The following is a 27,502-nucleotide window of genomic DNA, read 5'->3' as shown; positions in this document are numbered from 1 at the left end:
AAGGAGTTTTAATTTCTGGCCTTGCCTGGAGGTTACAATGCATGACACTGCAGAAGGTTGTTAGTGCTCATGCTGCTGCTGCTGCTGCTGCTGCTGGTGTGCTGGTTATTCGCAGGTCAATGCAAAGTCATGCAAACAGTAGGCAGGCACGGAGTTCATGCATCGTGTGCCTCGGCCTAGCCCAGGCCGCGCAAGGCTTGGCCAGCTCACTGGTGTGCCAGTCATGCAGTGACATTGCTGTTGAGGGAGGAGAGAGAGAGATAACGGTCAGACGACAGGGCCTGTTAGGATAAGACTCTGGCCTCGATCTGAGCACGTACACAGAAAACAAACAGGGTTAATTTCAAGGCTTCTAATGACAATGTAAACAGAGTGGAGCTGTAAATGAGTTAAAGAGGACAGGAACAGCTGCAACAAGCATCGAGATTTATATTTAAAGTGACATAGGCAATATTTCAAACATCTTCTAACGCACATTGAAAATTCACTATGATAACGATCAGTTGATCCTAATATGATATGGACAATAAGTCACACTGAATAACTAACTGCTCCTTGTTGACTTATTGGCGTTGAGAGAGATCTACAAACCAAATCCCTTTTGCAACCAAACAGCCTCAGCAACTATCTCAGGGAAGCCTGCAGTGTTGCAAGGATACATCAACCAAATGCTGTGGTACACATATTTAAATTGAACACTATAGCACATAAGGTGCTGTCTTGGACAACCTGGTAAATGCTGATAAAGCTAAAACCGTGTTAACTGATGCCATTCCCAGTTTGCGTGATGGTTGACTCCGTAAGAAACATAATGAAAACCAGTCTACACAGTTATGCAGCAGCACATTGATCTTTGCCACAATCTAGCTAGCTGTGGATTGCACCTTCTGAAACAGCTTTAACAGCTGAAGTACATTTTTTTTTACCATTCACAATTATTGCTGCACTGTTACCAGCTAACAGTCACCTGTTTTTTCCAAATCATGTCGTCCTATTTGAAATCATTAAGACCATTTAGCAAGCAAATGGGACATTTACATGTGATGACTATGCATCTTCCTATGCTGCAATGTATCTGTTGCTCAATATTGATCTAAATTCAAAACACAATGACAAAGCAGAACTTATCCCCATTTGAAAAATACAATTCAAACACTGACACACGTGAATGAAAATTGCCGTCGCCTGCTGAAAGCTACATCGTAAGAGTTAAAACAGATAACGCAGGACAGAAAATCTGTCAACTCCAGTTGAGAAACAAGATGAACCTCAAATGCTATGACAGGTAGAGATGTGCATAAATACTGCATGAACAGGCAGAGCAGTTCCTCTAAACAAAGACGACAGTATCTTGTTGGGAAAATGGGATTCTTCTCCGCCTTTGACTCCAAATGACCTGCCTGACAGAGGTTTGCCACAGAGCACAGGTTGAGGAAGGTCAGTGGTTGAGAGAAGGTGTTGGGGATGATTAGTCAGACCCTATTAAATATGCTGGGGTGTGAAAAGAGTAGGAGCCTGGCATCACAGGAGTCAGGGTAAAATATGCTTAGTCAGAAAAAAAAAAAAAAGTGGTGCGAGATTTTGGCAGTCTTGCCTGGCATCTCTACCTCATGGATCTGATCAAGAAGAAAAAAAACAGAAAATCAATAGGCAGAATACAGGGAAACAAGAGAGTCCATTAGAAATGAATGAAAATAGTGTGCCTCAAAAGAAGGCACATCTACTGTATGTAAGTTCAGGAGATCTGTAAGGTAGTTTGTCGCTGTAATTTTCTGCCCTGTTGCCATCTACCTTGCGGTAGCTGGCTGGACGTGGCCTGGGTAGGAGCGGCGTGTGCTGGTAGCTTGTCTCTGCCGGGCCAGGAAGGACTGACCAGAACCGGTGTTGGCGAGTCTGTCTTCAGCCGCCTTCTTCTGCAGAGACATACCCTGGGAAAAGGAAGAACCAGAGCTTATTTAGGGGCACAACACAGAGTAAATAAGTCACCAAGGAAACAACGAGCATCAGTGCATTAATATTGATGCATGAGAAGGCAAATTAGCTCAAACACAATATTAGTGCTGATTTAACAACTCATGAACATAAACACCAGCTACTGATCTAAAGTGTTAAACAGCAAACATTATGTATAAAGTTTATAGACAAGCATATGCTGCCCTCTAGTGGTTGAAATGCCTCCCTGCATGACTTGTGAATGACAACTTCTTATTCCATGCAATACTAGATAACTACTCAACTCAAATTTATTTATAAAGCACATTTCAAAATAACTTACATTGACCAAAGTGCTGTACAAAAGGAATAGAATGCTAAAAAACGCATACATAGGGGTGACACAGGTACACAGGGTTGTCAGGTACACAGCTCACACATTTATAGACACAACACACGCAGGCATGCATCAGGGAAAACCACATCATCATCGTTTTGAGCCTGGACATAAAAAAGTCAGTGGAGGGGGCAGATCTACATAAAAGGAATATTATAAAAACATTAAAAGTGTTAAAATTCACATATAAAACATGTGGAAAGCCATGTTTCTGGACAACTACTTTAAAATAATGTATTGTAGGTCTGTCTTCCAGTGTTTGATGTTTTACAACTGGTGACTGTTAAAAGTAGGGCTGACCCTTGCATTTATTTTCATCATCAATTGTTCTGCTGATAATCTTCATGATTAATTTAGTTTAGTCTATGTAATAATAAAAAAAAAAGTGAAAAATGCAATCACAAGGTCTCAAAGCCCAAAGCCAGGTCTTTGAATTGCCTCTTTTGTCTGACCAACAGTCCAAATCCCAAACCTCTTCATTTACTGTCATCAATGACAACAAAAAGCATCAAAGCTGTTCTGTACGTCATCTATTGCACGTCTGTCCGTCCTAGAAGAGGGATCCCTCCTCAGTTGCTCTTCCTGAGGTTTCTACCATTTTTTTCCCCGTTAAAGGGTTTTTTGGGGAGTTTTTCCTTATCTGCTGTGAGGGTCCAAAGGACAGAAGGATGACGTATGCTGTAAAGCCCTCTGAGGCAAATTGTGACTTATGATATTAGGCTTTATAAATAAAATTGATTAATTGATTGATTGATCGATCAAAGTCTCACATTTAAGAAGTTGGAACCAGTTTGACACTTTTGCATGAAAACTAATTAAAAGATTAACAATGAAAACAGCTGCCGATTCATTTTTAATTGATTAACTGACTAATCCTTGCAGCTCAAGCGTATCACTGTCTTTTGGTCAGCTATGTATTACTCAAGGGCTGAAACTTAATGATCATTTTAATTATTAGGTAATGATATGGTTAGGAAAATATAAGAAAACTGTGAAAAATGCACACAGTATCCTGCAGCACAAGATGATATCATTAAATATCTTGTTTCATTCTACTTAGAGTCCAAAACCCCCAAAACACTCAATTCACTGTAATGTAAGACTAAGAAAAGTCAGAAGTTCTCAATCTTGAGAAGCTACAACCGACAAATGTTTGACATTTTGTGTAAAAAAAATAGCTTCAAGATTAATCAACTACTGGACCAATTTTTGCAGTTCTACATTTTATTATGGAATTTTGTGTATTATGGCTTGTGTGTATTATTACTCGTCTTGGTATCAAATCCCAGCTGTACATTGGTGTGTGCCCCAATTACAAAAAGTGACACTGGTCAAAAACTGTGTCACAGTTTTAGGGTGTAAAGCTCATCTTACCATGTTGTACCAGGCTGACACAATCAGTTTCTCCTCGTAATCTCTCTGGGTTTTTGTCTTGTCCATCTCCTTCTGTTGGCAGGAAAGGTAAGACAAAAAAATAAGCAATGCAAGTGCTTTTTAAGATACTAAACACATTTATCTAATTATTTCCACTGTGTTTTCATACTCTTCTTCATCAGCGGCTATTTATGAGCCGATCTACAAGCTGCAGAGTCCGCACTTATCCTCGCCAGACCCTCCAACTTCTCTAACATTACCTCCAATGAGTGCAACATCCTCTCCTTCTCCTGCAGCTGGTTCTTAAGGGCCTGGACTTCTGGACCTGAACCCTGGTTCTGCTTGGGGTCCAGGGTCCGGATCACCTGGAGAAGACACAATCAATCACATCACGTACATTTTCTTGTGGACCCACAACAAGACAGTTCACCTGTTATTAGGAATAAATCTATACTCACGCTCTTGGCTTTTTCTAAGTATTTCTTATATCTCTCCTCCATCTGTTTCATGTCTTCATCTTTCTTCTTCAAGGCCTCTTCCAGCTCGTCCACTCGTTGGGCTGAGACAGAACAACATAATTGTGCTTAGTTTATTTTTCTTTGCAATGCACATAAAATAAAAAATTAATTTTTATGTCTCAGTGTTGTATCTGCACCACAACATGAGACATTAAATCATTACAAATTAAAAAATGATAACATCAGAGAGGAAGGAGGGCAACAGGCTGCAGAACTCAAACTCACAGGAGGAGTTGTATTTCGGCTCCATTTCGTCGATGAAGGCATTTTTCTTCAGTAACTCGTTGTTCAACTCTCGTAGCTTCTCCCTGATGAAGAGTTCAAAGCACCAAAGTCAAAACATTTTTAAGGCCTCTGTAGTTTTGTTTAATATTTCATGGGATGCATTTCAGAACTGAATGAACTTTTAAAATCTCTTATGTTATCCTGACACAGCAAACATGTTTCTGGGTCTGCAAGGCGATAACTTACATGTGCTCCTCATATTTCTTCTTCAGAATGGAAGACTGAAAAATAAAAATAAATTGGACCATTATATTTCAACCTAAACAACCCGCAGGTATGAATTCAATCTTGGGAAAAAACCTAGAAACTTTCAAAGAGACACTCTGTTGAGTAAAGGCAGGAGATGGAGCCAACTTCAGTCTTGTGTACCATGCTAGCCCTCTTACCTGGATAAAATGATCTTCAAAGATCAATCGCAACATCACAATGTAAAAAAAACCCTGCATATTTTCCCTTCTCATCCAACAGAGGGAAGTGTAGGACAGAAATTGTTTATAGTTGTAATATACTACAGTAAGAGAGCTAGAATTACTGTAAATGAGGCAACAATTAGAAAAGTAATGCAGACCTCAAATCCAAAGTTTGTGGGGTTGATGACAGGATTTTCAAGGTTGGATAATCACAAGGAATATTTACAATTATTGCAGTATTCCAACTCATTTTTTTATGGTTTGTGATCTTATATAAAAAGGTAGTACCGCAATCCGTGGGGAGTGCAGCAAAATCATGTGAGAGCAGAAATCTGCAGAGTATCTCTAAACTAGAAATCAAACAGCATCAGGAAAAGAGGAAAGCTGGGTTTCTATAGAGAGGAAAAATCTACACACGGAGGATGCCAAAGGGGTGATTAAAGATGCCTCTCTATTTCTACCAGGAGAAGATGTCTGCAGAATCTCGACACCTAGCTAGAGGAAAAAGTAACTACTGCATGTGTGCAACAACTCAGTGTAACAAATGCATGGAGCTGTAATTCTGTTTGCAAAGAAACTATACATTGCATTTTGGAGTTCTTATTTTATTCTCTAAAAATGTATGTGTATGTATGTAACACAAAATTAGCATTAAATGATGCAGTTTTTACACTGTGCAGATTTATTACATTCTGAGTTGTTACACAAATGATTCAGGAAGTCAAAAATCTAAACACCTTGACAGAACAAGGTCTAAGAGAAGTAGCTTGACAGGAATCACAAAATTATACTTACTATTGTCTGACAGTGGGAGCATTATTTGAAAAGAAAATGCACAAGTATTTTACTGATTGGCAAAAATCACAGACCTGCCAAATGTGGATGGTTTTACATCCGTGTGTTTATCTGTCGTCTTTGCAGCTGACGTTCGAAGCACCAGCTCCTCACCTGACTGAAACTGTACTGATTTACTTACTTCCTCCATTATTGTAATAATGCATTATGGAAACCAGTATTTCCATTCTCTGCTTGTTTTTATAGTGTCATGCATTTATAAAACACTAAATATAAGTGGTCTAAATGCTGAAAATAGGTGTTGTGTTCATCTTGAGTGAAGAAGACACATGGTTAAAGCAAGACTGACAACACTGGTGATGCAAAATCTACACAGGCTGGCAGGAATGGACCCAGAAACCCACCAGAGAAAATAAAATTCAGTCTTTTAAATCAGGGTTAATTATGGAGTAAAGAAAGATGGAGTTAAACATGCAATGCAAGCTCTTTCTCACACATAAACCTTCTTGGGAGGTGATCCAAACCATCCTAAATACCAGTTGTCTCCTACAAGGAACTGGTTTGATGAAGACAAGGAACAGAGAAGAAAGCGATGAAAATTTCCAGTTTGTTTTAAGTGAGTGTCAGATGAAACACAAGTTAAGTATGTTAAAATGAACAAGAACAAATGTATGTTGCTAATCTAACATGTAATACATTCACTGATGCTATCAATAGCTACAACATAAAACAATGTGACAGCGAACACACAAACAGAAAACACCATCATGCATACAATGAGGGTTAGAAATGGTTATTGTTAGGAAGAGTTAGTTGCAACAAAATGAAATGAAAAGTGATTTTAACTGTTTTCTTTACACCGGGTCAGGTGTGTACACGAAACTTTCGCAAGTTACTTTTTAAAATAAACATCAAAGTCTTGTGTCTTTAGGGAGGAGCTGTGTACTGCAGTCTTGAAGACCATTTTTATTCAATAAATGTGGTACAATGGGAATTTGATTTTCTGTGGTTGTTGCCAACATTTTACTGGTATCAGCATTATGCACCCATACTGCAGAACAAACATTTCGTTACTCACATCGTCTGCTTTGGAATCCTGTTCTTGGAGATTCTTCTGTAGCTCCTCGACCTGACTCTGCTCCTCCATCAGGCGCTGATTGATTAATCTAGAAAAAAAGCCCAAAAGACCAGTTGGATGATGATGGCTTTAGCACAGCGCTGAGCAAACTTCAGAGGGGCAGGCTGCTGGCTAAAGGTCACTGACTCATTTTCCAGTAAAGACAAAGAAAATCTTTGTGGGGGAATACATGGGAGACTGATTCATGGTCCAAACACAAGGAAACACAATCTGTCTGTGGCTCTCAAAACTACACACTAAAAGATTCAGGGTAGAATAAGGGTCTCTTTGCTCCATTTTTTTATTACATTTTGCAAATGCAATAAACAATTCAACCTGCATGTTTCTGTGCTCTTTGCTGACCTGTTCTCCGTCTCCAGCTCATTTTTCCTTCTGTTGGCATCCTCCAGTAGACTCTGCAACAGTGCAATCTTCTCATTGTCTGATCCCTCCTGAGCCAGCTTCAGCATCTTGTTTTCATGCTGGAGACGAATCAAATGTTCTCTGTAACAACACATTGGACAGAAGCAGGTGTTAATTTCAAATGCCACTGATAACTGATCACACAGAGATGAAACAACTAATATTGGTTATTATACACCTGTACTCAGAATATCTACCTCAATATGTAATTTTTAAATAACGTCTGATGGCATTATCAAGAAACCTCCAGTGAGAATACATTATTACATGTGTTGTTTTCTATGTATTTATTTTATCTGCCCAAGGTTACAAAATGTGAAACATCACCTTGTATAAAGTAAGAAATTGTAATTTTGTTAGCACTGGGAACACTCAATTAATTCTACATACACCTCTTGTGCAAATATATGCAACACATCTGTTGGCTCAGTCTAGTTAACACTAAAACATTTACGGCAAGAAGACTACTGTCACTGCTGTATTTGACTTTGATGCGATTGCCATCTCCAGAGCTAAAAATATGTTTAAGATTTCCACCGAGAAGCCACTTTTGCAAAGCTGTACTTTGCACTGTTCCCTCCGACTGACTGTTTCCTGATGATGATAAAACTATGTCTTTACACAACTTGATTTACTTTCTGTATCAGACAGAATCACACAATTTGTTTACACCTTGTGGGAAGAAAACCCCTGCATCATCTTCACACACATGTGAAAGCGCTGAGCAAACAGGGTAAAGGAACAGCTGAGATATCAAGGACCATGGTTTAGTTTTGTTGTGTATGGGGGAGTCGAATGGAGAAGACCAAGAGCAAACATGCTCAAAGACAGCTCTGGACTCTGTATCTGAAAAGGGAGGAGATCTGTAACAGACCGACGTGTCAGTCAACAAAAGTGAACAAATTTGTGGTAAGTGTTTGGTGACAAGTAAGCTTTATGTCTCATTACATTTTCAGTAATCAAAGAAAAAACATATTTGAGATTGTTAGCTTTGCATTATTAGGTTACTTGATGCAACTGTTGAGCACTGAGGTTGGCAAGCCAGCGCTAGGTTTGGGAATTAACTTTAGTTGAAACAGAAACACTATGATTTTATTTACAGTGCAGGTTTAAAAGTATTGTGCTATGTTCACACTACTACTGTGGCCAGCTGAATTGCTGCCAAGACACCGTTGAAGTGTTGCTCAAGCACTATCACTGTTTCACTATTTATTTAGAGCTGAAAATGACAACAGAAATAAACAAGTTTGCCACTTTCACATGTCCCTGCAATTCAAATCAATTGTCGGGTGTCTGCCCAGAAGTGCTGTTGTTGTTAGCGTGACATTACCATAATTCAGCCTGTTATCCTGTTTGCATTAATGCATTAATGCAATAAAGGCCCTCTTTACAACAGGACTGTGAGAGGCGGTACGATCTGCCAAAGTCAAGAGGTTTATATTTGCAGTGGCAGCAGGTTAAATATACACTGTGTAAAAAGGTTCAAGATTTTATAGCTTTCACTGAACCGTGTTGTTCTCCTCTCAATACAAATCTAGTTTAATTACCATAGACACATTTTCAGTTGCCCATTCATTTCTCTTTTCTGCATCATAAAATGAGAATTATAAAACAACAAAACAAAACAGAGCACTGTGCGCAACACAACAGCTTTGTTATGCTGCAGAATGTGATAGAGCAGGATGTGTTGGATACTCAGGCAGTCTGGGAGTTAATCATTCGCTCATTTTGTGTCCTGAGGATCCGTCTGTTTCAGATGTCTTTATTCATTTTAATGAATAGCTCGGCAATTTGAGATACTTTCAATCCATTTACTGAACAGATTAGATTGGATCTGTTGTATGATAGTGTTGAGCACAGCCTGTCTCATGGGTGCTGTTCTTTTAGGGCGTGGCTGCTGACTTCTCTCCAACTGGAGAACTGACTAAATGTTTCCAGAAGAACTCACAGCTGCTGGCGACCAAAGGTTAGGCCGGGGAAGGCGTAGGAAGACGTGAGAAAAGCTTCCAAGATAACTTATTGGAAAAATAATTTCCAATTTCTGCAGTCGATTGAGGGGATAACGACATTCCCAGCTGTTGTTCTGGCTGTTTTATAGTTCAGAGGAAATGGACGGGCAGAAATCAATCCCAGATGCTGCTTATAAAACAACAGGTTCAATCTGTCAGTTCTTCACATTCACTGTTGGATGCTGCACTGACAACCAACAGACATGAAAGAGCATGAACCATCATTAATTTTGTATTTTACAGACATTTCTTCTCTTTAGGTATCTCACAGGACACATGGCTATTGCAACATCTTACTTCCACCTTCTATGATCTTTCAGGATGTGACATCACCTCAGGGCACAACAGCTGGACTGGCTTAACTCAACTAGTGTTTTTCTCCCTTTACTAGCTTTTAGGGGATTTTAATGGAAATCCATATCTATTTTGGTTCATGAGTTTTGAAAAAAAAATCCAGGCACGGTATGCATCCAGCAGAAAACCCAGCCCTCTTGGAAAGCAGCAGACAGGCTGATGTAACTCACACACAACTATTACATAACTCGCTACAGAGACGCCTCTTTTTACGCCAAACCCATCTGCCTTAAAACAGCAGAGCAAGCAAGAGGAACAGGCCAGAGCCCATCTGACTACTAAGTGAACAACAGCACCACAGAAAAACTGTGCACACACACAAACAAGATGAGCAACGTTACCATAAGATCTGATCTGCACTGATGTGTGTTAAGCATGCAAGTTGCAACATTTAGTGCCATAAAATGTCTTCCTCTGTAAAGCATGATATTTACATTAATTTACCTAACTATCCTACTGAATATAAACACATTAGATGATTTGGTATGTGTACACCAACAGCTCTCTATCACCATCTTCTCTTTTTTAAATTGCCAAATGAAACAAAAAGTAGGGTTCAAAAGTTGTACCGAATCTCTGGGGTGGTGATCTCAGCAGCCAGTGAATCAGTGCCATCGTTGCTGACCATCGGGAACAAGCCTGAAACAAACACGTAGCACCGTTAATACACAATACATGGTAAACCCAGCTATTTTGCCACTCTTTAATTCATTTCAATTTGTTTATTTACTTGATGTAAGCTGCCCCTCCTGGGCTTGGACACAATGCAGCTCCTCAATAGTCTCCTTCAGGGAGTCTCTCTCTGTTCGCATACGCTACAGAGGGAGAGAAAAATGTGTGAAGAACTTATACAGCAGAACAGAAAGTATGATGTGATAATAGAATTCATCTCTCAATTGTAAGGACAGCTACCACTCTGGTAACTTTCAGAAAATGCAGCATGTTAGAGTTATACACAGCCTTTCTTCTCTGGTTTTAATATATTTGATATCATCTATAAAATAACACTGAGAAAATGCAACGTGGGATGAACATCTTTTTTGCAAAGTAAAAACAACACTGTTGGGTCATTCTTTTAAATGTACCAGTACTTATGATATTAAAATTGTACATACATCTTTTTCTTTTTGAAGAGAGTCCACTTTCTCTTTGACGCGTTTATACTCAAACTCCATCCTGTCGGCCTTTTTAGACTCTTCTGACAGTCTGTTCTGAAGTTCAACCACCTGTGCAGAGAAAGGGAAATTAATAGGAAGACATTATCTCTCAGAATATGCATATGCATGTGTGAGTGGTGTAACATAAGCCCTGTTTCCACTGAACACTTTCAGTATGGCATCTTTGGAACCAAAAGTAACCCTTCAGACATGGTACCTACACCCTAGTGTTTCCACCGCAAACAGTACTCTTAAATGTGGACGGGGTTGTTGTCACTCACTGCTCCGTCCAGTACAACAAAATAAACAGGTTGCAGTGAGAGTCTCTCTCCATGGGATATTTAAAAATAGTGGGTTTGTGCATTTAGTCCAACTAAGGCAAGCTCAGGGGTTTAGTGCTGCCGTAGCCCACAGGAACAATGCTCCGCAACGCGTTTTTGTCTCAGCAGCAGGCAGTAAAACACCCTTTCATTTCATAGTTACAGTTTACTAATAAAACTCTCTACAGTATAAACAGTGGTTACATGAGCCTCAAAACCAGCCACAACTCAGCCCTGAGCAGAGTGACCGTCCTCTACTGTCCAATCAACAGACTGCAGTGTTCACAGCTCCACCTTTTAGTACCAGATCTGTGTGCTAGGTACCCCAACAGAGGGGGGGACAAAAATGGGGATGTACGTAACAGTTCCATTGGTACCATCCACAACTTTTCACAGTGGAAATGGAAAAAAAGCATACCTAACTGAACTGTACGGAACTGCTTGGTGGAAACGGCTATAGTTACAAGTTGGGACCGTGTAAATACTGATTACTACATGTGAAAGTCAACATGGCTCTCAGTTGGGTACCTGTCTCTTGTACGTCTCCAGCTGGCCCTTGGCAGCATTCGCTTTTCGTAGCTCTTCTTCCAAACCTACGTTGGTCTGCATTAACACTGTGTTCTTCTCCTCCATTAGCTTATTCTGGAAAATAGCAACAGAAATGTGAACTTGATTTGTGCTGTCTAACATTGCCAGTTATTAGACTGGGTAATAAGTAAAGGATATGGATTGAAACTATATGTCAAACCAGTGGACACTATCTCATGTATTGCAAGAAAAATCTAGTAGAACTTGTCACAATAAATCTGTTGTCTGTGTGTGACTGTGTACCTGTCTCCTGAGAAGCCCCATATCCTCCAGTTTCTTCTTGTAGTGTTCCACTGTTCCCTCCAGCTTTGACACTTTGTCTGATGAATGCCTGGAAGGGAAACAACAGGCACTTTCATTTTGAGCTGTTACATTTGGAAAGGAAAGGAGAGGGGGAAGCTTTACAGAGGCAATGTTTGTGTAGCAACACACCTGCAACAACAGGAGTCTGAAATAACAGGATAGTGGTTAAACAATACGTTATTTTGTTTTGCACCATTTCCTGTTTTCTGACACATCTTTCACTTCCCATCAGCACTGTTCAAATCATGGATACCTTTAATTATAGTGCCATATTGATCTTTTTAATGGGTGCCACCAATGTTTATCATTTTTAATACACTCGAAATTTTGTTTCTCTGGGGCTGAACCAGATTGCTACAAAACATAAGAATCTCCTCTCTTGTTCGCTCTCTTTCATTTAGTGTTCAGTTTAGTTTGCTTAACTGAAGTAATATGTGCACTGGGAGCCATTATTTTGCATCACAATCTTACCTGAGGACATCCATCTCATCCTTGAGAGACTGGGCTTCGTCAGCTAGTGACGCGAGCTCTTCATTCTGCGACTTCACATCCAAGAGCTCCTTTTCAAGCTCTTCACAACGGATCCGGTAGTCATCTTTTGAAGCCTCCAACCTAGACAGAATTTTCAATAATCATTACCTCAAATCCGATTGTGATATCAGCATCAGCCAATTAAACTCACTATTTATATGACAAAACAATCTCTCTCCTTCTAGCAGCTTCACACCTGAAGGTCTCTTCCTGTAGTTGCTCCAGTTGTGTCTGCAGCTGGAGGTGTCTGCGTCCTGCTGGGCTGTTTATGTCCTCTATGGAGTCAGACTGGTTAAGTCTCTCCATCAGGACCTGGTTTTCTGCTAGCAAACTGCTCTTCTCCTCCTGCAGCGCAGCCACCTGTGGGGGGGAAGACAACGAAAAGGGAGGGAAAAGAATGGAAAAGCAGAAAGAAAAAGGAGCAGAAAGGAATGGTTGAGTGTAGAGGGGATGTAAAGACAGAGAGAAGTGAGGCAGAGAAGAGAAATAAGTTGGGATTGAATGACTGAAAGCTTTCAAGTTGTATCTTTCAAGCTACTTAAATGTACATGTGACACTTTCTTTACAGCATTCAGTCCATCAGATTAGGTTGTATCACTGCAGCACACACCAAACACACTTCAACAGGGCAAACCAACAAACCAACATTGCAAAGAAGGCTACATATGTGGTTTGATGTCGCCTTCTCAATGTGATAGACAGGGTATCAGACTCCACACAAAGCAAAGCAGAAGCTGTTTGTTTTAAATGTGCGGCCATATCAATTTAGTCTAATGCACCTCGAAAAAACATGTAAGAACTGACGTTAATATCTTTTATTATTTACCTGGCATGTAAAGCTCTTATCACATGCCATCATTTCTCAACCCTGACTGATTGCAAATTTGTCAGGATGAAGTTAATAACCCTTCGATAAAATATTGACTTTAAAATAATTCCATCAGGCTTTTTCTTCTAACAGATTAGCCATGTCTGCTGTCTGTCACATAACACTGTTATGTGGAAGCGTTCTACGAGAACTTGCACCAGTGTGAAAATTCTCTCACTGCAGCAAGCTACATCAAAGCTGTGATCAGGACAGCTCAAGAAGAAGGAAATAGAGTGGGAGTCAGTTTAATTCTCAAAACCAGGAAAGGGTTCTGTAAAAACGTACTGAAAAATAACAAAATATAGTAACAGGACCTATAAATAATATACAGTATGTGTTAATATTTGTATAATACATGTATTCAACAGTTTTGCCAAGAAATGACTCCTTCCTTGGTTTCCCCTTACTGTCTACTACTGCTGTTGGAAAGCAATGAAACACACTGAGGTAAAGAGGCAGAGGATAATTAGTGAAGGGGTGACAACTGACACATCCACACAAAACTGCAGTTGTGGCTGGTGTGCCCCGAGAGGACCGCGTGTACACGTGTGCGCAAGCACTTGTGCGCACGCGTGTACACATACATGCACACGTAATTAGGAGAAGGGGGATCTGGATTCCGTGGGGGGATGCTGGTGCAAGCAGACTGAAAAAAAAATCCAGGACTATTAGACACACCACACACCAATGGATGGAAAAAGAGAGAAAGAAAAGAAAGTTTGGATTTACCCTCTCCTCTAGCTCATTAAACTCTAACCTCAGTCTATCACGCTCCTCTTGGACATGGAGGGCCTTTAAAGCAAGGCACACAAGTGTTGAAATAGTCAGGAGGAAACTGGTTTAACACAAAGGGAGAGCAGGTAACCCTTTAAATACAGCTCCATTTTCTCCTGCTATAACTGTGTCATTAGCAGAAAATAAACATGAATAAATGTGTGCATTATGATCAACTGCTATGAAGATAACAGCTTATCACTGTTAAAGAAAAACAATCAACAGTATGACAAAGTAATAAGTAACTAATCAGTGATTTTGATGTCTTGTAATTATGCAAAAAAGGGAGCTGCTTTTAAAGTGTAACCACAAAATAGCTATAAAAATTTGAGTATGACACAATCAGATAGTGAAAGAGATACAAGTTATAGCAGGAAAAGTAAGAATAAAACTTAATTGGGCAGACGTGTTATACCATGTTATTCTTCTGTATAGTCTGAATATACTGAATCTAATTTACTAACATTACTGCAAACTAGGGCTGCCCCCGACTAAGAATTTTCCAAGTCGACCAATAGTCGTCATTCAGAGCAATTAGTCGACTAGTCGCCTGCATGTTTATGATATTAATATAATTATTAAATGATATATTTGGGCGAAATAGTATCAGTAACATTGTTAACACTGTGCTACATTTACAGAGAAATACAAACCGTACTAATGAACCTTCATTAATATAGGCCTGTATTTTATCTACAAGTGCACGTTACAAACTGAGCGAGCCGCCTGTTAATGACGCTGTCGACAAAGCAGTAATGATTGTGCTAAGTGGCTAATGGGCATGTAGCTACTTCCATGTTTCAGATGATACATCATGTTTGTAGCCGACCAATGAAGATGAGTTTACATATCACCTTGAGTTCGTCCTTCACCTTCTCAAAATGATCCCACACTTTGGATTTCCTGCCCGACATGTTATTAACTAGCCTGTGGAATAACTGCAGGTACCAGCCCTGGAAATTAGGAGCCGTACACATCGCGTCTTTAACCACCTGGAAAACGCAAGGTTGTGCCTTTTTTGTGCCAGCTTTCAAGAGCATGACAGTATCGTATCGTACAGCCTATTTACCTGAAATCCTGAGTGCAGAGCTGACCTTCTTCCAGGCGCTGTTTATAAGTGTGTAGGCTGATTGTCCATGGAAAAGATGTAAAGTTCTGGGTAGCCCTGCACTAACATGATCAACTATTTATCAGACTGAATAATTACAGAAGAAGGGAAAGATATCTGTCTGCTGTGATTGGTTTGTAACGTGACTCCTGTCTGACTGCTGAGTGTGGCCTCTTCCTGTGTCTGTCCTTTCAAATTAATTTTCCACATGGTCCAGTCATATAGGTTTTGATTTATTTGAGACGCAGCTATGAGACGCAGCTACTAGTTTCATGCTTGTTTTTTATGTTTGTTTGTTTTTTCTGCGACTAAGCGACCAGTGAAATCTTGACGACTAATGACCTTTCAGGCCGAATAACGTTTGGGGGGGGCAGCCCTACTGCAAACCATGCAAATGCTGTACATAAGGCACTCATTTATCTTTTCATTTTCAAACTGCGTTGTCACTATACAACTGTAATTGCTCAAGGCTAATGAGCTAAAACTCAACAGTTCAAATTATACATTTGGCCACAGCAACATTGTCCTAACAATACTGATTATTGATGAATATGTTTAAGACTTTGGAAACTCTATGATGGAAGTCCAACAATTAATTTCAGCTCCATAAATACACAGACCAAAGGGTCTGGTCATAAAAATTAGCCACAAATAGCATTATCCATTTATCAGTTATTCACAGACTCACTTTTTAGCAGCGTGCCACCATGGTTACTAACCGACCTCAACATCCTTGCCAAGCCCACTGGGGGTGTTATGTCTTTCAAGTAAGGTCATTTAAACACGTGATAAGAGTCCCTGCACACTGTGCTATGATGTACAAAAGCAGTGGTCAAACATGGAGGATTAGAGCTGCATAAAACCAACCTGCATGTCAAGCTCACGACACCTTTGGGCGATCTCTTCCTTAGTAGCCAAAGCATCGTTCAGCTCCTCTACTGTCTTCTTCAGCTGGGAACAAAAAGAAAGAAGAAATAAAAACCCTGCAGATGGTGTACAGTAATGCATGAACAGCGCCAAAGTGTGTCTGCTTTTCCACAGATCCAGCTGTTTGACAGGTCTGTGGCCAAAAAATAGGAGGGTGAAATGGGTTAAGAGGGAAATCTGGGTCAAGTTTTATAGAGAGTACATTTTATGTGTTTGAGGTTTCAGTGAAAATTCAGAGAGGGTGTTTGTGAGTGATTTCAAAGAGTTTAGTGTGTCTGATGGCACTGCTAGAAAACGGAAATGCAGTAAAAGGTGCCACAGTGGGGTTCTACAAAGTCTACATACCTGTCTGTCTAGATCCACATATGAGTCGTTTCCTCCCGTCACTGGAGTCTCTTTACTCATCAGCTGCAGAAACACATAAAGAAAAGGTTTTAAGGCTGGAAGAAGTTAACTTGCACACTTGGTACACCTTGGTTCAGTGATAATGACGCCAGCGAGTGGGACTGTGGTGTCAATTCTACACCTGCAACCCTGCTTCTGTTAAAAGCCTGTCCTACTCTCATCATTTATTATTAAAGTATATTTGATAACAGGTCAAACAGCCTATTAGCTCACCTCTTGGATGGCTGTCATGACAACATGCTGCACTGACTCCTCCATCATCATGATGGTCTGGATGTACTCTAGAGGACACAGAGAAACAGACACAATGATGGGGCAAATTCAGGCCTCTGACTCAGCTGTTTATGCAATGCGATATCACAGAACATTGTTTTCCAATATCAAATTTGCACACGCACATACACATACACACACACTGACAAGAACACACACTGTATGGGATATGTACCTTGTTTCTGTTCACAGTTGACAGCACAGCCCAGTATAAGTTGCAGCATCCTCCCAAGTTCTGCTGCGTCAGAGTGTTCTCCGATAAGGTTAACATCTGGTAGTGTGAAGTCGTTAATGTGCTGGCCCAGGATCTAAAAGATATTTTAAATAATCACAAAATATCAGTAAATGAAAACGGGATTATCCTGGCCTGTGTTGTGCTGCAGGGATTAAGGGTAGTGTTGGGCAGCCACAACTCATTCGTACTAGCGACACAACTGCTTATGTAATCTGGATGCTGGGTGCTGATCATCTTACCTCCTGGTTATAGTCTAGGATGCCTTTCAGAATTTTCTTTAGATTGCTGATCTGAAAGAAGAGAGAATTTATGTAGAGGTATCCCAAGAACATTATAAATACTGACACAGGCTAGACTGAACCAGAGTTTAAAGTACTTCAGGCGACTCACAACAAGGTTGAAACACAGATAACTGATCTATGCTTATTAAAATGTGACAAAGTAACAAAATAATCAGGTGCCTGAGCTCCCCGTATGGATGCTCAGTAGCTTCTGCCTGATTGTACGACCGGATCACGCAGCAGACTGACAAAATGCACGGAGGACGTTCAACAAAACATCATTGTGGAGCTGAGGATGCAACTGACTGATCGCCACGGGGCAGTTACCTTGGATATGGGGACAGAGGATTACTGTAAAATTGGTCTTTGTGTCACTTAAGCCTAGTTCACATTACACGATTTTCACCCAGATTTTGCGTCGCGGAGACTATCGTAATCTTTTGAGTGTTCATACCTGGCGACATGCGTTTCTGTCAGCGGGAGTCTCGCCAACTGCGTTACAACCTGTGTGTGTGCACAAGATTTCTCCACTGAGCCCTCTCCGACAGAGCCCCATATAATGCGGTGACGTCACCAAACTTGGAGACGACGCATCATAAAGGCATGGATATTCTTTATCATCCTGGGTCCAAACACAACACGCTCCCCATGATCCTGTGGACACCGCCATTGTTGTTGTTGCTTGCCGGCTTGTCAGTGTTGCCACATCTTGGGAGAGAAACAAGCAACCAGGGCTATGGAAACAAGCCCAAAAGAAGCGACTGCAGCCCGACATACTATCATGCGTTTAAATAACTTATTAGACGGGCATATATAGAGGAAGGTGACGTTTAGAGAGCAAGTCCAAATAAGCAACTCCACTTTAGAAACAAGCCTAAAGTCGCGGCTAATAAGTGGACCTGGCAAGTGGCAACCCTGCGGCTTGTCCTCTTCACATTTCTTCCATCCTCCTGCGTGCTGATGTGGGACGTATCCCGCCTCACATTGGCTGATGCTCTTTGTCAGTCGTGTCACACTTCTCCAGTTTTCTGGCATGCCAGGTATCCAATCCCAGTCGCAGAGAAGGGGGCGACTTGCTCGTAGGCTTGTTCACACATGAGGACTTGTCAACCCAAGGTGGCTCTCAAGATCGGCACTGCATCACCAACAGGTGGGAGCTGACTGAGCGGGTGCTTTGCACATCTGAACAGAGCAGTACATTATGCGGCGTAATGGCAAAACGATGTGTTTAATCACGGGTTGGGTTGCAAGACTTATATTAACAATTTGGAAAGGTCTGGATTTGACTTGAGATAACTACGAATGACAGGTCGGTTCCCGTACTGAGCTTTGCAGGTGTGCTTGGAAAACTGGACCTGTGCTAATGTAGAAACTGGCCTCACAAAACCCCAAACCATGTACACCTAGTAATTAAACAGAGTGTGTGACACTTACCTTTAACCTCCAGTTGTCCCCAACCTCTGGCTTGATTCTACTAATCCAAGCGTCATTAAAATACACTATGTCTCTAGAAAATCAAGACAGATATGTGTCTATATTAGTGAAAATCATATTTACAGTACATTCTGGTATATTCAGTTTGCATAGGAATAGCAAAACATGCCATCAAAAATGCAAAGGATACAACAAATGAAGCATTTTTAATACCCCAAACTTAAGGATGACAACTTACATTTTCTGTAGAGCCTGGGCCATGGCTATACCACTCGTCAAATCTTCTACTGTCTTGCACGGAGCCTCCACCCCAAAGGTTTGGATCTAAAAATCAAACAGACACACACACATTGAGCTCTTGGTGCAGGATCAAACTGTGCAATAACTCTGAGTAAATATAATCTGTTTACAACATTCAACACAGTTTTCACATTTCACATGACAAGCTACAAAATTGGAACTTTGATGGTATCTTCCTCCAGCAGCTCTCTGAAGGCCAAAATAAATACAGTCACAAGTATGCAGCTCCCACTTACTGTGCCTGTAAACTTCCTCTGAACTTTGCTTGTCATAACTGCTCAGTTTCTCTTACATCACCTCTATCACTTTGTTCAGATCTTTTTTTTCCTCACTTGTAGCCGTCTTCGTGACATGTCATTGTTCACTTTCCATCCCTCATATCCTTCTCTACCGCTTTTCTCCAGGCTGAATGTCTGTTGCTCAGATAGAAGTGAATATCTTTCTACATGCCAGCATTCCATGTGCCAAAGGAGGGGAAATTGAGAGCAGGAACGGTGGAATTCTGACAGGAAGAAAATGACGAGGTTTAAATTCTGCCTGCGCGTCAATCCATTGGTCTCACTTTTCATTACGTGGCTCAACGTGCAGCTCCTAAGCCCTTATTCACAGATTTACCAAGAGCACACGAGATTCTGCAGATTGGCCAACTGGTATGAGAAGCCAATCATAAACCAGGAACACAGGTTATATACCGGATGAAGGGTTTATCCTGAATCTGCATGAAGAAACTGGGTTGAAATAAACCGAGCAGTGTTTAAGTTAATATATGCACATATTCACAGGAGCTCGTATCTTGAGCCTGTCATTGTTTCCATCCAACAAACAACTCAGTCAAAGTTCATATGACTGGAAGAAAATCGGGTGCAAGTGTTGGCTTGGCAATAATATGTCATTTGACTTGGTGCTGTCTTCACCGCCATAAAACTACTGGCTGTAGAACAAATCTTCTTAAAATAAACATGATGCAAGAACATCATCTCTGACTGCTGTGTCACCATGATATGAGTATTTGTTTTGAGCAGATTTTAAAAAAGAGGTGAAGAAGAGGACATTCGAGACTGTACACAGGACACACCATGACACTCAAAACAACAGCCACACTTCCATCGTCTTCATATAACCTTAATGTGCTTTTTAAATGTTTCTAAAATGTTTTAACTGCTGACATGAAATGTACTACCTCTGCTTAAATGTGAACCTTTAAGTTGTTTGCCTTTTTACCTTTATGTCTTATGTAAAACTGATCCAACAACAAAAAAAGCAGTTAAAAATGCCCAAAGGTAGTTCAGATCCAGTTCTTACCCTAACAACAAACGTCTGCTCAAAGTTTCCTACATTGTTTCTGAATGACTGTGTGTATGACAGCTTTCAAATGACTGCCTTGTCAACCAGATGACACCATCCTACATCTGATCTAAAAATATCTGTATCATTATTCCTATTCCTACTAACTAGCTATCAATTTGTTTAGGTAGTCATGCATCAATGAGATAGCTCCTCTGTTTAGTAGGCAGCCAGGAGCTCAAGCCAACCACTGGCCCAGAGCCAACACAAAACAATACCCCTGATTACATAACACTACAGTGACAAGTGAGACACTGAGAAAATCTTACCTGCTCCAATTACCCTGCCAAATGTATACTACAGTCTAAAATGTATACTTTATACCACAATCAGGGGGTCAAATTACATCAGCCTAAGGACCAAGGGGGGCCTGTGCAAAGGTCTAAATGGGATCAAGTACGATAATTTACTTTACTTGTATCACTGATAGCACTGTACCCAACTCAGGATTATGCCAGACAAATCAGATTTGGATGCTGAATACGAATATCACTTCAAGTTCAACAAGGTTCAGTGGGATGAATCTAACGATGCTAACGGCAGTCAGATATGTGCAACAACAGTTCTGCAAACACTAGATATTAAACAGAAGCCAAACTGTATCGTATTAGGTTGCTGTGAGCTATAAATTCAACACTTCTATGCAGAAGTTGGAAAATAAAGTCATTTCAGAACCTTACACAGTAAATCCTCTCCTCCTTCATGCAGCTGCGCCTGTGTATGCAGCAGCCTGTATCAAAGAGCAGCGTGACAGTGAGAAGCGCTCACTCTGCAGCAAAACCAGGGGAGCGAAAAATCCCCGGGAATGCACTGCACACTAACTGTAACTGGCAAAAAAGAAAATAATAATAATCTGCTCGACTTAAAACTTGGGGCAGCCCTAATCACTGACATTACAAAGTTTATGTGTTTGCATGATTGTCATCATTAAAACACACCAAAAATCCAGGGCTAAAAACAAAGCCAGAGTACAGAGAGAACAAAAAGTGGCCAAATTTCTGACCCAAACAAATGTGAAGAAGCACCAGGTGTGACAGGTGAACCTGAATGTTGCAAAGGTGAGATGCTAGGCAGACTAGCAAATAAAACCTGCTGTAACAGGTTCTGTTTTTAAGTTAGAGTGAAAATACTAAATGACCTAAGACATATATTAGTGCCTACTATGTCATGCTATCTTGTTGGGAAGGTGCTAAATTAGGCTCCAAAATTAGGCTAAATTTGGGCAGGGTAAAAAGTGGCTTCGCCATTTTTAAAATATTTTAACATCTAAAATTCTGCATACATGTACAAGGGTCCTTAAACAGTCTTAGAATTGCATATATCAGGTGTGACTGTAAAGCTGAGACTTTTCTCGATTCAGCCCAACTCCCATTCTTTGTTAGTTCTTATAGTAGCCATTTGTGACCACTGTGCCCTCACTGTGTAAAATGACCTACTGTGACCTCCAGGATAAAAATGGCCTCAGGAAACTTTAAGAACACAAACTAGAGACCTAAGAGGATGTATGGCTTCATATGTATGGGGTTATTTTTAATGGCTGGTCTGACCACAATGAAAAAACACGCTTTCCTGTGATGCCACATTATCTTATAGAGTGGGTTACTATGCTGACTTCCTGTGTTTACATACAAGAACACAATACTGGCAAGCAAAATGGCACTGTAACTTAATACACATTAGAGCGGATGGCGTGACGAAACTATAGGCATCAAATAATGTTGCATTAAATTGGCATTTCAGGTCAGAAACACCATACAAACACATTATAAACACCTAAGGAACACAAAATTATACATTACACTAGCTGGGACACCGAGAAATGACTCCTTTTCTCCTGGAGTGCCACAGTGCTAAAATAAATCGAAATGAGCAACATGGTAAAAATGGTGATGGCTCTCCACCACAGCAACATTTGGTCTGCATCATTTCCTTCTGCAGGAAGGAGGTGGCAGGAAAGAAAACAGAGCCCCACACAAACACACAGACGACCCACAAAGGCCTTGACAGACACAATTCTCCAAACATGGCAGCATGACAACCAGTCTACAGCTCTCTACAGACTGTAATAAAGCCTGTCTGAGGAGGAAATGAATCAGTGGCCCTTGACTGGAGCTTAATATCAGGTCTGAACATGAACCAACACCTATGTTAGCTGGCGCTGATGAGTTCAGGTAATTGGGGTCCAACATGCCCAAAGCTGTCGCATTTCGTAGACTGACCGACCGACAGTATCATGTCCACTTTTAACAGGGCTCCGTGGCTTTTTTTTACACCCTTTCCAAGTATTGTCCGCAATAGGTTCTCATGGCCACATAAGCTCCTCATGCTTGACTGCATGTTAGGTCAACAAACCTGTGGTATACATACCACTGGATTACAAAGCCTTCAAACAGAACATATGCCCATGTGACATCTCTTGAAAAGCCACAGTAGAGCAGTGCTGGTGAGTTGCTTTATGCCGTGTAGGACATTGTGCAGGCACCAGCTATCTGTGAAAGAAGCCCCCCTTTTGCCAGCTCTGTTTTAATTACTGCTGGAACATAAAATGCACTTTTAGGGGTTCATTATTTGTGTCACACTCAATGCCTTAAATGCCAATCAGAAATCAGGTGCATTAAGACATGGCCATAACTGTCAATTGGCCTTTGATGATAGCTGATTGTCCTAGCGCCCAATGAGATCTGGACCATTTTATTAAAATCAACATGATTATAAAAATAAAAACCTTTTTTTCCCCGAGACATTCATCTGAAATGTACGAGAATCTATATTTAAGTTTCTAAATTCATGGATAATTAGTTTTGCTGGCTGAATCAAGCTGCCAATTAGGATAATTTGATAAATACAGTGTTGAAACTCAATGTCTTCTGGCAACGTTTATTCCTTGTGCTACACTTTTGAGCTGTTGTTCTGGGGCCAAAGGTCAATGGCCTGCAGCCCACAGTGTAAAGGGATTAATAGGAGATATTCACTTGTTGTTGATTTCAGCTATAACATCAGCAGTCTTCGCAGACAGCTCTGGGCTAAGCCATGTCCTGCATGTCATCATGACCACCTCCCAATCAGTTTGTTATGATATATTAATCACCAAACCTTGAAGCACTAACTGCCGAGTAAAAGGAGGTCAACATCAACCACTTCTGAAACCACAAAATATTGGTTATGCAGCATATTCTTTATCGCAGATTACAGAATGTCAACTGCAGAACATTTTATTCTATTTTATCTGCACAGTATCTTAGGTCCTGTAAGTGCCCAATCCAAGTCTGTAAACTGCAATGTGATGATTGAAAACCAATTAATCTGGAAACAAAGCATCATGTGATCTGGGGGATTTTGAAGTTCTAGTTCAGCAAGATTTGCTCATGTACCACGGTCTTACCAGATTACATACAGGCTGCTTTGATCACGTCATCCATAGCAATCTGATAAAAGGGCAGATAAGAGAGCTCAATGGAGTTTAACTGAAAGACGTTCAAGAGACACTGCCTGGATTACAATGGGGATTGTCCTCTAAAACTAATACCTTCATTGAAAAATGACAATTTCTGACAGTATGAGGCCTAAACAGTTTGTACAATGGACAACAATTTCGTAGCAGCACACACAGGGCCACAAAATAGTAGGCTATATAAACACGAGAAATTCAGCGTCAACTAAATTTCTTATCTATTAGAAATTAGTCTGTGTTCATTTATGAAAAACCACAGACTTAAACCAGTGAAACAAAAACAATATCCATGAAAATACTGACACTATGGATATACACAAATCAGACAGGGCAGCCTGAAAAAGGAAACCCACACCTAAGAGTTTGTGGAAACAGTTCGGAAAGGATACTATCGAGCTGTGGAAAAAGTGTGTGTCACCCAACTAGGACTGGTGATCATTGTGAAGTGGATACTTGTCCCTTTAAATTGTATGTCCACATTAGGGTTGCATCATGCAGTGCATCAGTCAGCTCTTAGGTTTGATTATATGTGTTTCTCCTAAAGGAAGAACAGCATACCAATGCCATTCGTGCCAACTTTGAGAGGAACAGTGAATGTGCATGTGGTGCCCGTTGAAGTGGTTTCAGCTACAAAAATATGTACTACAAAAATAACCACGCCACAATGCAACCAATGCACCTAGTCGCTTTGGTGATGTGCAAGCAGCGCATCATTACAGTGTAAGGCATGAGTGAGCCATAAATGTCAGACATGATTCTTTTTAAGCTGTCTTGTCTGTAGGAAATGCTTAATTACTTTAATTGAAGCACAATGTGTAATTACAAGACAGTTTATGCAGCTACAGCCATATCAAGAACTCTGCTTAATTGAAATCAATATTTTTCTTGGATAACAAATATACTATTCTAGGCACAAAGATTTTGGTAAACAAGGAAAAATTGTATTTTCTGTCCAGTGACTGACTACGGTGTCATGAGATGTCGGTGTATCACTTGCATCTCGTTATCTTATTAGACAAATGGGTTTACGTAACAGGCAAGAGCCACTGGATGAAAAAAATGTCTGACAGCAGATAAACTCTAAAGTCACGTCAAAGACTAACTGGTACTTGGCTGACATCTGGATATACTTTCCACACTGATACCATGAAATGAGTCATGCCTACAGGTCAGGATGGGTTGATTTACAATTTTATCTTGGATGGCAATAAAAAACACTCACAACAAGTTAATTGAGGTGAATTTCCATTATCTGGATAATCAAGAATATTATGTCCTGTAGCACCCTGAGACTGCTGGGCAACCAATGATAAAGAGACTCTGCAAATAAAGGCTGCAAACGCTATTTAAAATTGTTTTTCCCTAAACAATGTGTGTCCTTATCTGTGATACAACAGAAATATGTTTCTTGACAAAATGTACCATTAAGTGATTTCCTGTATGTTTTAGTGCCAGTTTAAGAGTTATAAGCAAACATATGAAGATAATATCATGAATCGCAATTATTTTAGCCAGGAAAATTGTTACATGGAAGTTTCGTATCGTCCCTTGGTGTAGGTATGATACCTTGATTGCAACCCCTAAAACGTCCTTTATACTTTTATGGTTGGATGATGAACAACCAGGAATACTAACGACTGGGTACTGAAAAGACGGAGAATTAAAAACTGATGTACCAAAAGCTTTGACTATCTGATCATAATGGTAATCTTGGTTATTCCTCTACCCACACCCTGATTTTAAATTGACATTTTTGGCAATTTTCAGACTATTCATTTCTTGTGTGGCTGCTCGTGTTAAATCACATCTAAAAGAAAAGTTAAGCAAAATATGCTGAACTTATTTTGCCAGAAGACTTTTATTTGAACAGAATATTATTAAGGGGAGCATCACATTATGTATGTGGATGAGACAGCCATTCTGACCAAATACTACAATCATAAATACACTAACTTAGTACTGTGGCTTCTTATATTGCTTTAATTAATGTATTTATTATATGATATAATATAACGAATAAGCCACTACTTAGACGGAGCTTTGAGTTTTTCAGTATCCCTTCAATCAAAACAACTCGGACCTCTTATTGCACTAATGCAGACACAGTTGCCTCGTTATCTCCACTGCTGTTTCATAAGAGATACAGTACAATCTCATGCGCTTTAGTTACAATCAGTCTCTCTCACTGCTGTGACTTCACAGAAAACAGGTATGTGAGGAATGTCTGCCAGCCACATCAACTAGGAACATGAAGAAATGAGTTGCCATACATGAGCCAAGCTGTGACAATAAGAGGAGGGGGCGACAGTGATGCATGTAAATGTCACTGTTAGCACACACACTCTGAGAGACCTACTCCTCAGTTTCAATCTGTTATAATTTCAAGCATGATTGAAAGTTTCCATCACATGCCATGTCAGCAAATCCATTCACAGTTCTGACATCTGAGTAAAGCATCACAAATACATTTTTCCTTATCAGTAAGATTCTGGACTTTTCTGGATTCATGTCACTCTTCAGATGTGCGGCATGACCAGTGGATATCATACTTACATCAGCATTTTCTTCACAGACTTCAACCACGTCTGCTCTATGTTTATCAAAGCACTAAACAACGTAAACATGCACCAATCGGTAGCATGTGATCCTGCAACCTAGTGCCTTTTCCCACTTGATATCTGTTTGCAAGCAAGACTAGAAACATCCAGGGTAACGTCGACGATATGTATCAAAGCCAAGGAGGCTACCCTGTCTTTGACGTGTCTGATCGAGAGGAATGGGGAAGGGAAAGCGGACATGCTGACATACTAGTCAACAATGACAGGAATTCAGACTCAAAGCAGACACCAGGCTGTAGCGTTTTCGGCTCAATCCAGAGGAAAAAAGCCTTCGCTAAAGAAGCGGTGAACCATAACAAGGCCAACGTCTCTGCCGTCTGATCCCCTTCGTTACAAGATACAAAAGAGCATTGGAAAAGTTGAGCAAGCTAAATAAATACCCTATTGTACGGGGCTAGCGCCAAAATTGCAATCTTGACAGTGTAGGTGTTTTTCTGGCGACACATCAGCAGCTAAAGCAGCAAACAGCTGGCCTGCATACGTAACCAACGGGAGCCCGTGTCATTTTCCTCTAGCATGCTAATGCTCGCCCGCTAGCTAACCGAGCTAGCATTAGCTTTGTATGCTAGCTAGCGTCGCCGGCGCCGGAGAACCGTCTGTCAGTGGAAAGAACCCCCCAAAACTTCATATTTTATCACCTACCCATGTCAGGAGGCTTTCACACAACTCCATTCGATCCAAGGACCCCGTTGTAGTCATCGTTACCTAACGTAAACCGACTTTGTGTGGTGAACAGAGCCTGAAGTTAACAGTCGGCTTCATGTACTCCCGAGATCTCTGGGTGTCTCGCAATCCGTCGGCCAATAGTCGGGTTCGCTGCTTCGCTTGTCCGGCGTCTGGCAGAGGAGGGCTGTGTGGGCGGAGTCTGCAACGCATAAAGGAAAACTCCCACTATTAAAGGAAAAAAACTCAAAGAAATGTTGCTGATGGCCTTGAATGACACATAAAAGGTGTTGACTGTGCAGTGTATT

General features: G+C 40.6%; 1 protein-coding gene across 5 annotated transcripts; it reads right to left on the bottom strand.

Moving 5' to 3' along the window:
• Positions 1–27,337, bottom strand: hook3 (hook microtubule-tethering protein 3). Of its 5 annotated transcripts, none has more exons than XM_033646661.2 (25): positions 27,174–27,337; positions 19,057–19,142; positions 18,819–18,891; positions 17,343–17,393; positions 17,044–17,176; positions 16,809–16,876; positions 16,536–16,598; positions 16,131–16,214; positions 14,111–14,173; positions 12,710–12,873; positions 12,454–12,594; positions 11,923–12,010; positions 11,620–11,733; positions 10,730–10,840; positions 10,345–10,429; positions 10,184–10,253; positions 7,192–7,332; positions 6,790–6,877; positions 4,693–4,727; positions 4,447–4,529; positions 4,162–4,262; positions 3,964–4,068; positions 3,704–3,775; positions 1,792–1,928; positions 1–237 (listed from the first exon to the last, which is right to left on the bottom strand). In XM_033646661.2, exons 1-25 carry the CDS (start codon positions 27,228–27,230, stop codon positions 222–224), a joined length of 2,229 nt encoding a protein of 742 aa, XP_033502552.1. In that variant the 5' UTR covers positions 27,231–27,337; the 3' UTR covers positions 1–221. The 5 variants fall into 5 exon arrangements, with proteins under 5 accessions (XP_033502552.1, XP_033502555.1, XP_078018536.1 ...); XM_078162410.1 differs by lacking the exon at positions 1–237 and adding an exon at positions 1,458–1,616; XM_033646664.2 differs by lacking the exon at positions 14,111–14,173.
• Positions 27,338–27,502: the final 165 nt, after the last annotated feature.

This window comes from Epinephelus lanceolatus, chromosome 19, assembly GCF_041903045.1.
Source record: "Epinephelus lanceolatus isolate andai-2023 chromosome 19, ASM4190304v1, whole genome shotgun sequence".
NCBI classification, from domain to species: Eukaryota; Metazoa; Chordata; class Actinopteri; order Perciformes; family Serranidae; genus Epinephelus; species Epinephelus lanceolatus.
Note: the sequence above shows the minus strand (reverse complement) of the source record. Positions and strands in the feature narration are given on the sequence as shown.

Coding starts and splice junctions, on each gene's coding strand:
- hook3 (XM_033646661.2), bottom strand. CDS start 27,230: ATGACTACAACGGGGTCCTTGGATCGAATGGAGTTGTGTGAAAGCCTC. Junction 19,143..27,173: donor GTGAAAGCCTCCTGACATGG/GTAGGTGATAAA, acceptor TTTGATTTTTAG/ATCCAAACCTTTGGGGTGGA. Junction 12,874..14,110: donor TTAATGAGCTAGAGGAGAGG/GTAAATCCAAAC, acceptor TCCCCCCCACAG/GTGGCTGCGCTGCAGGAGGA.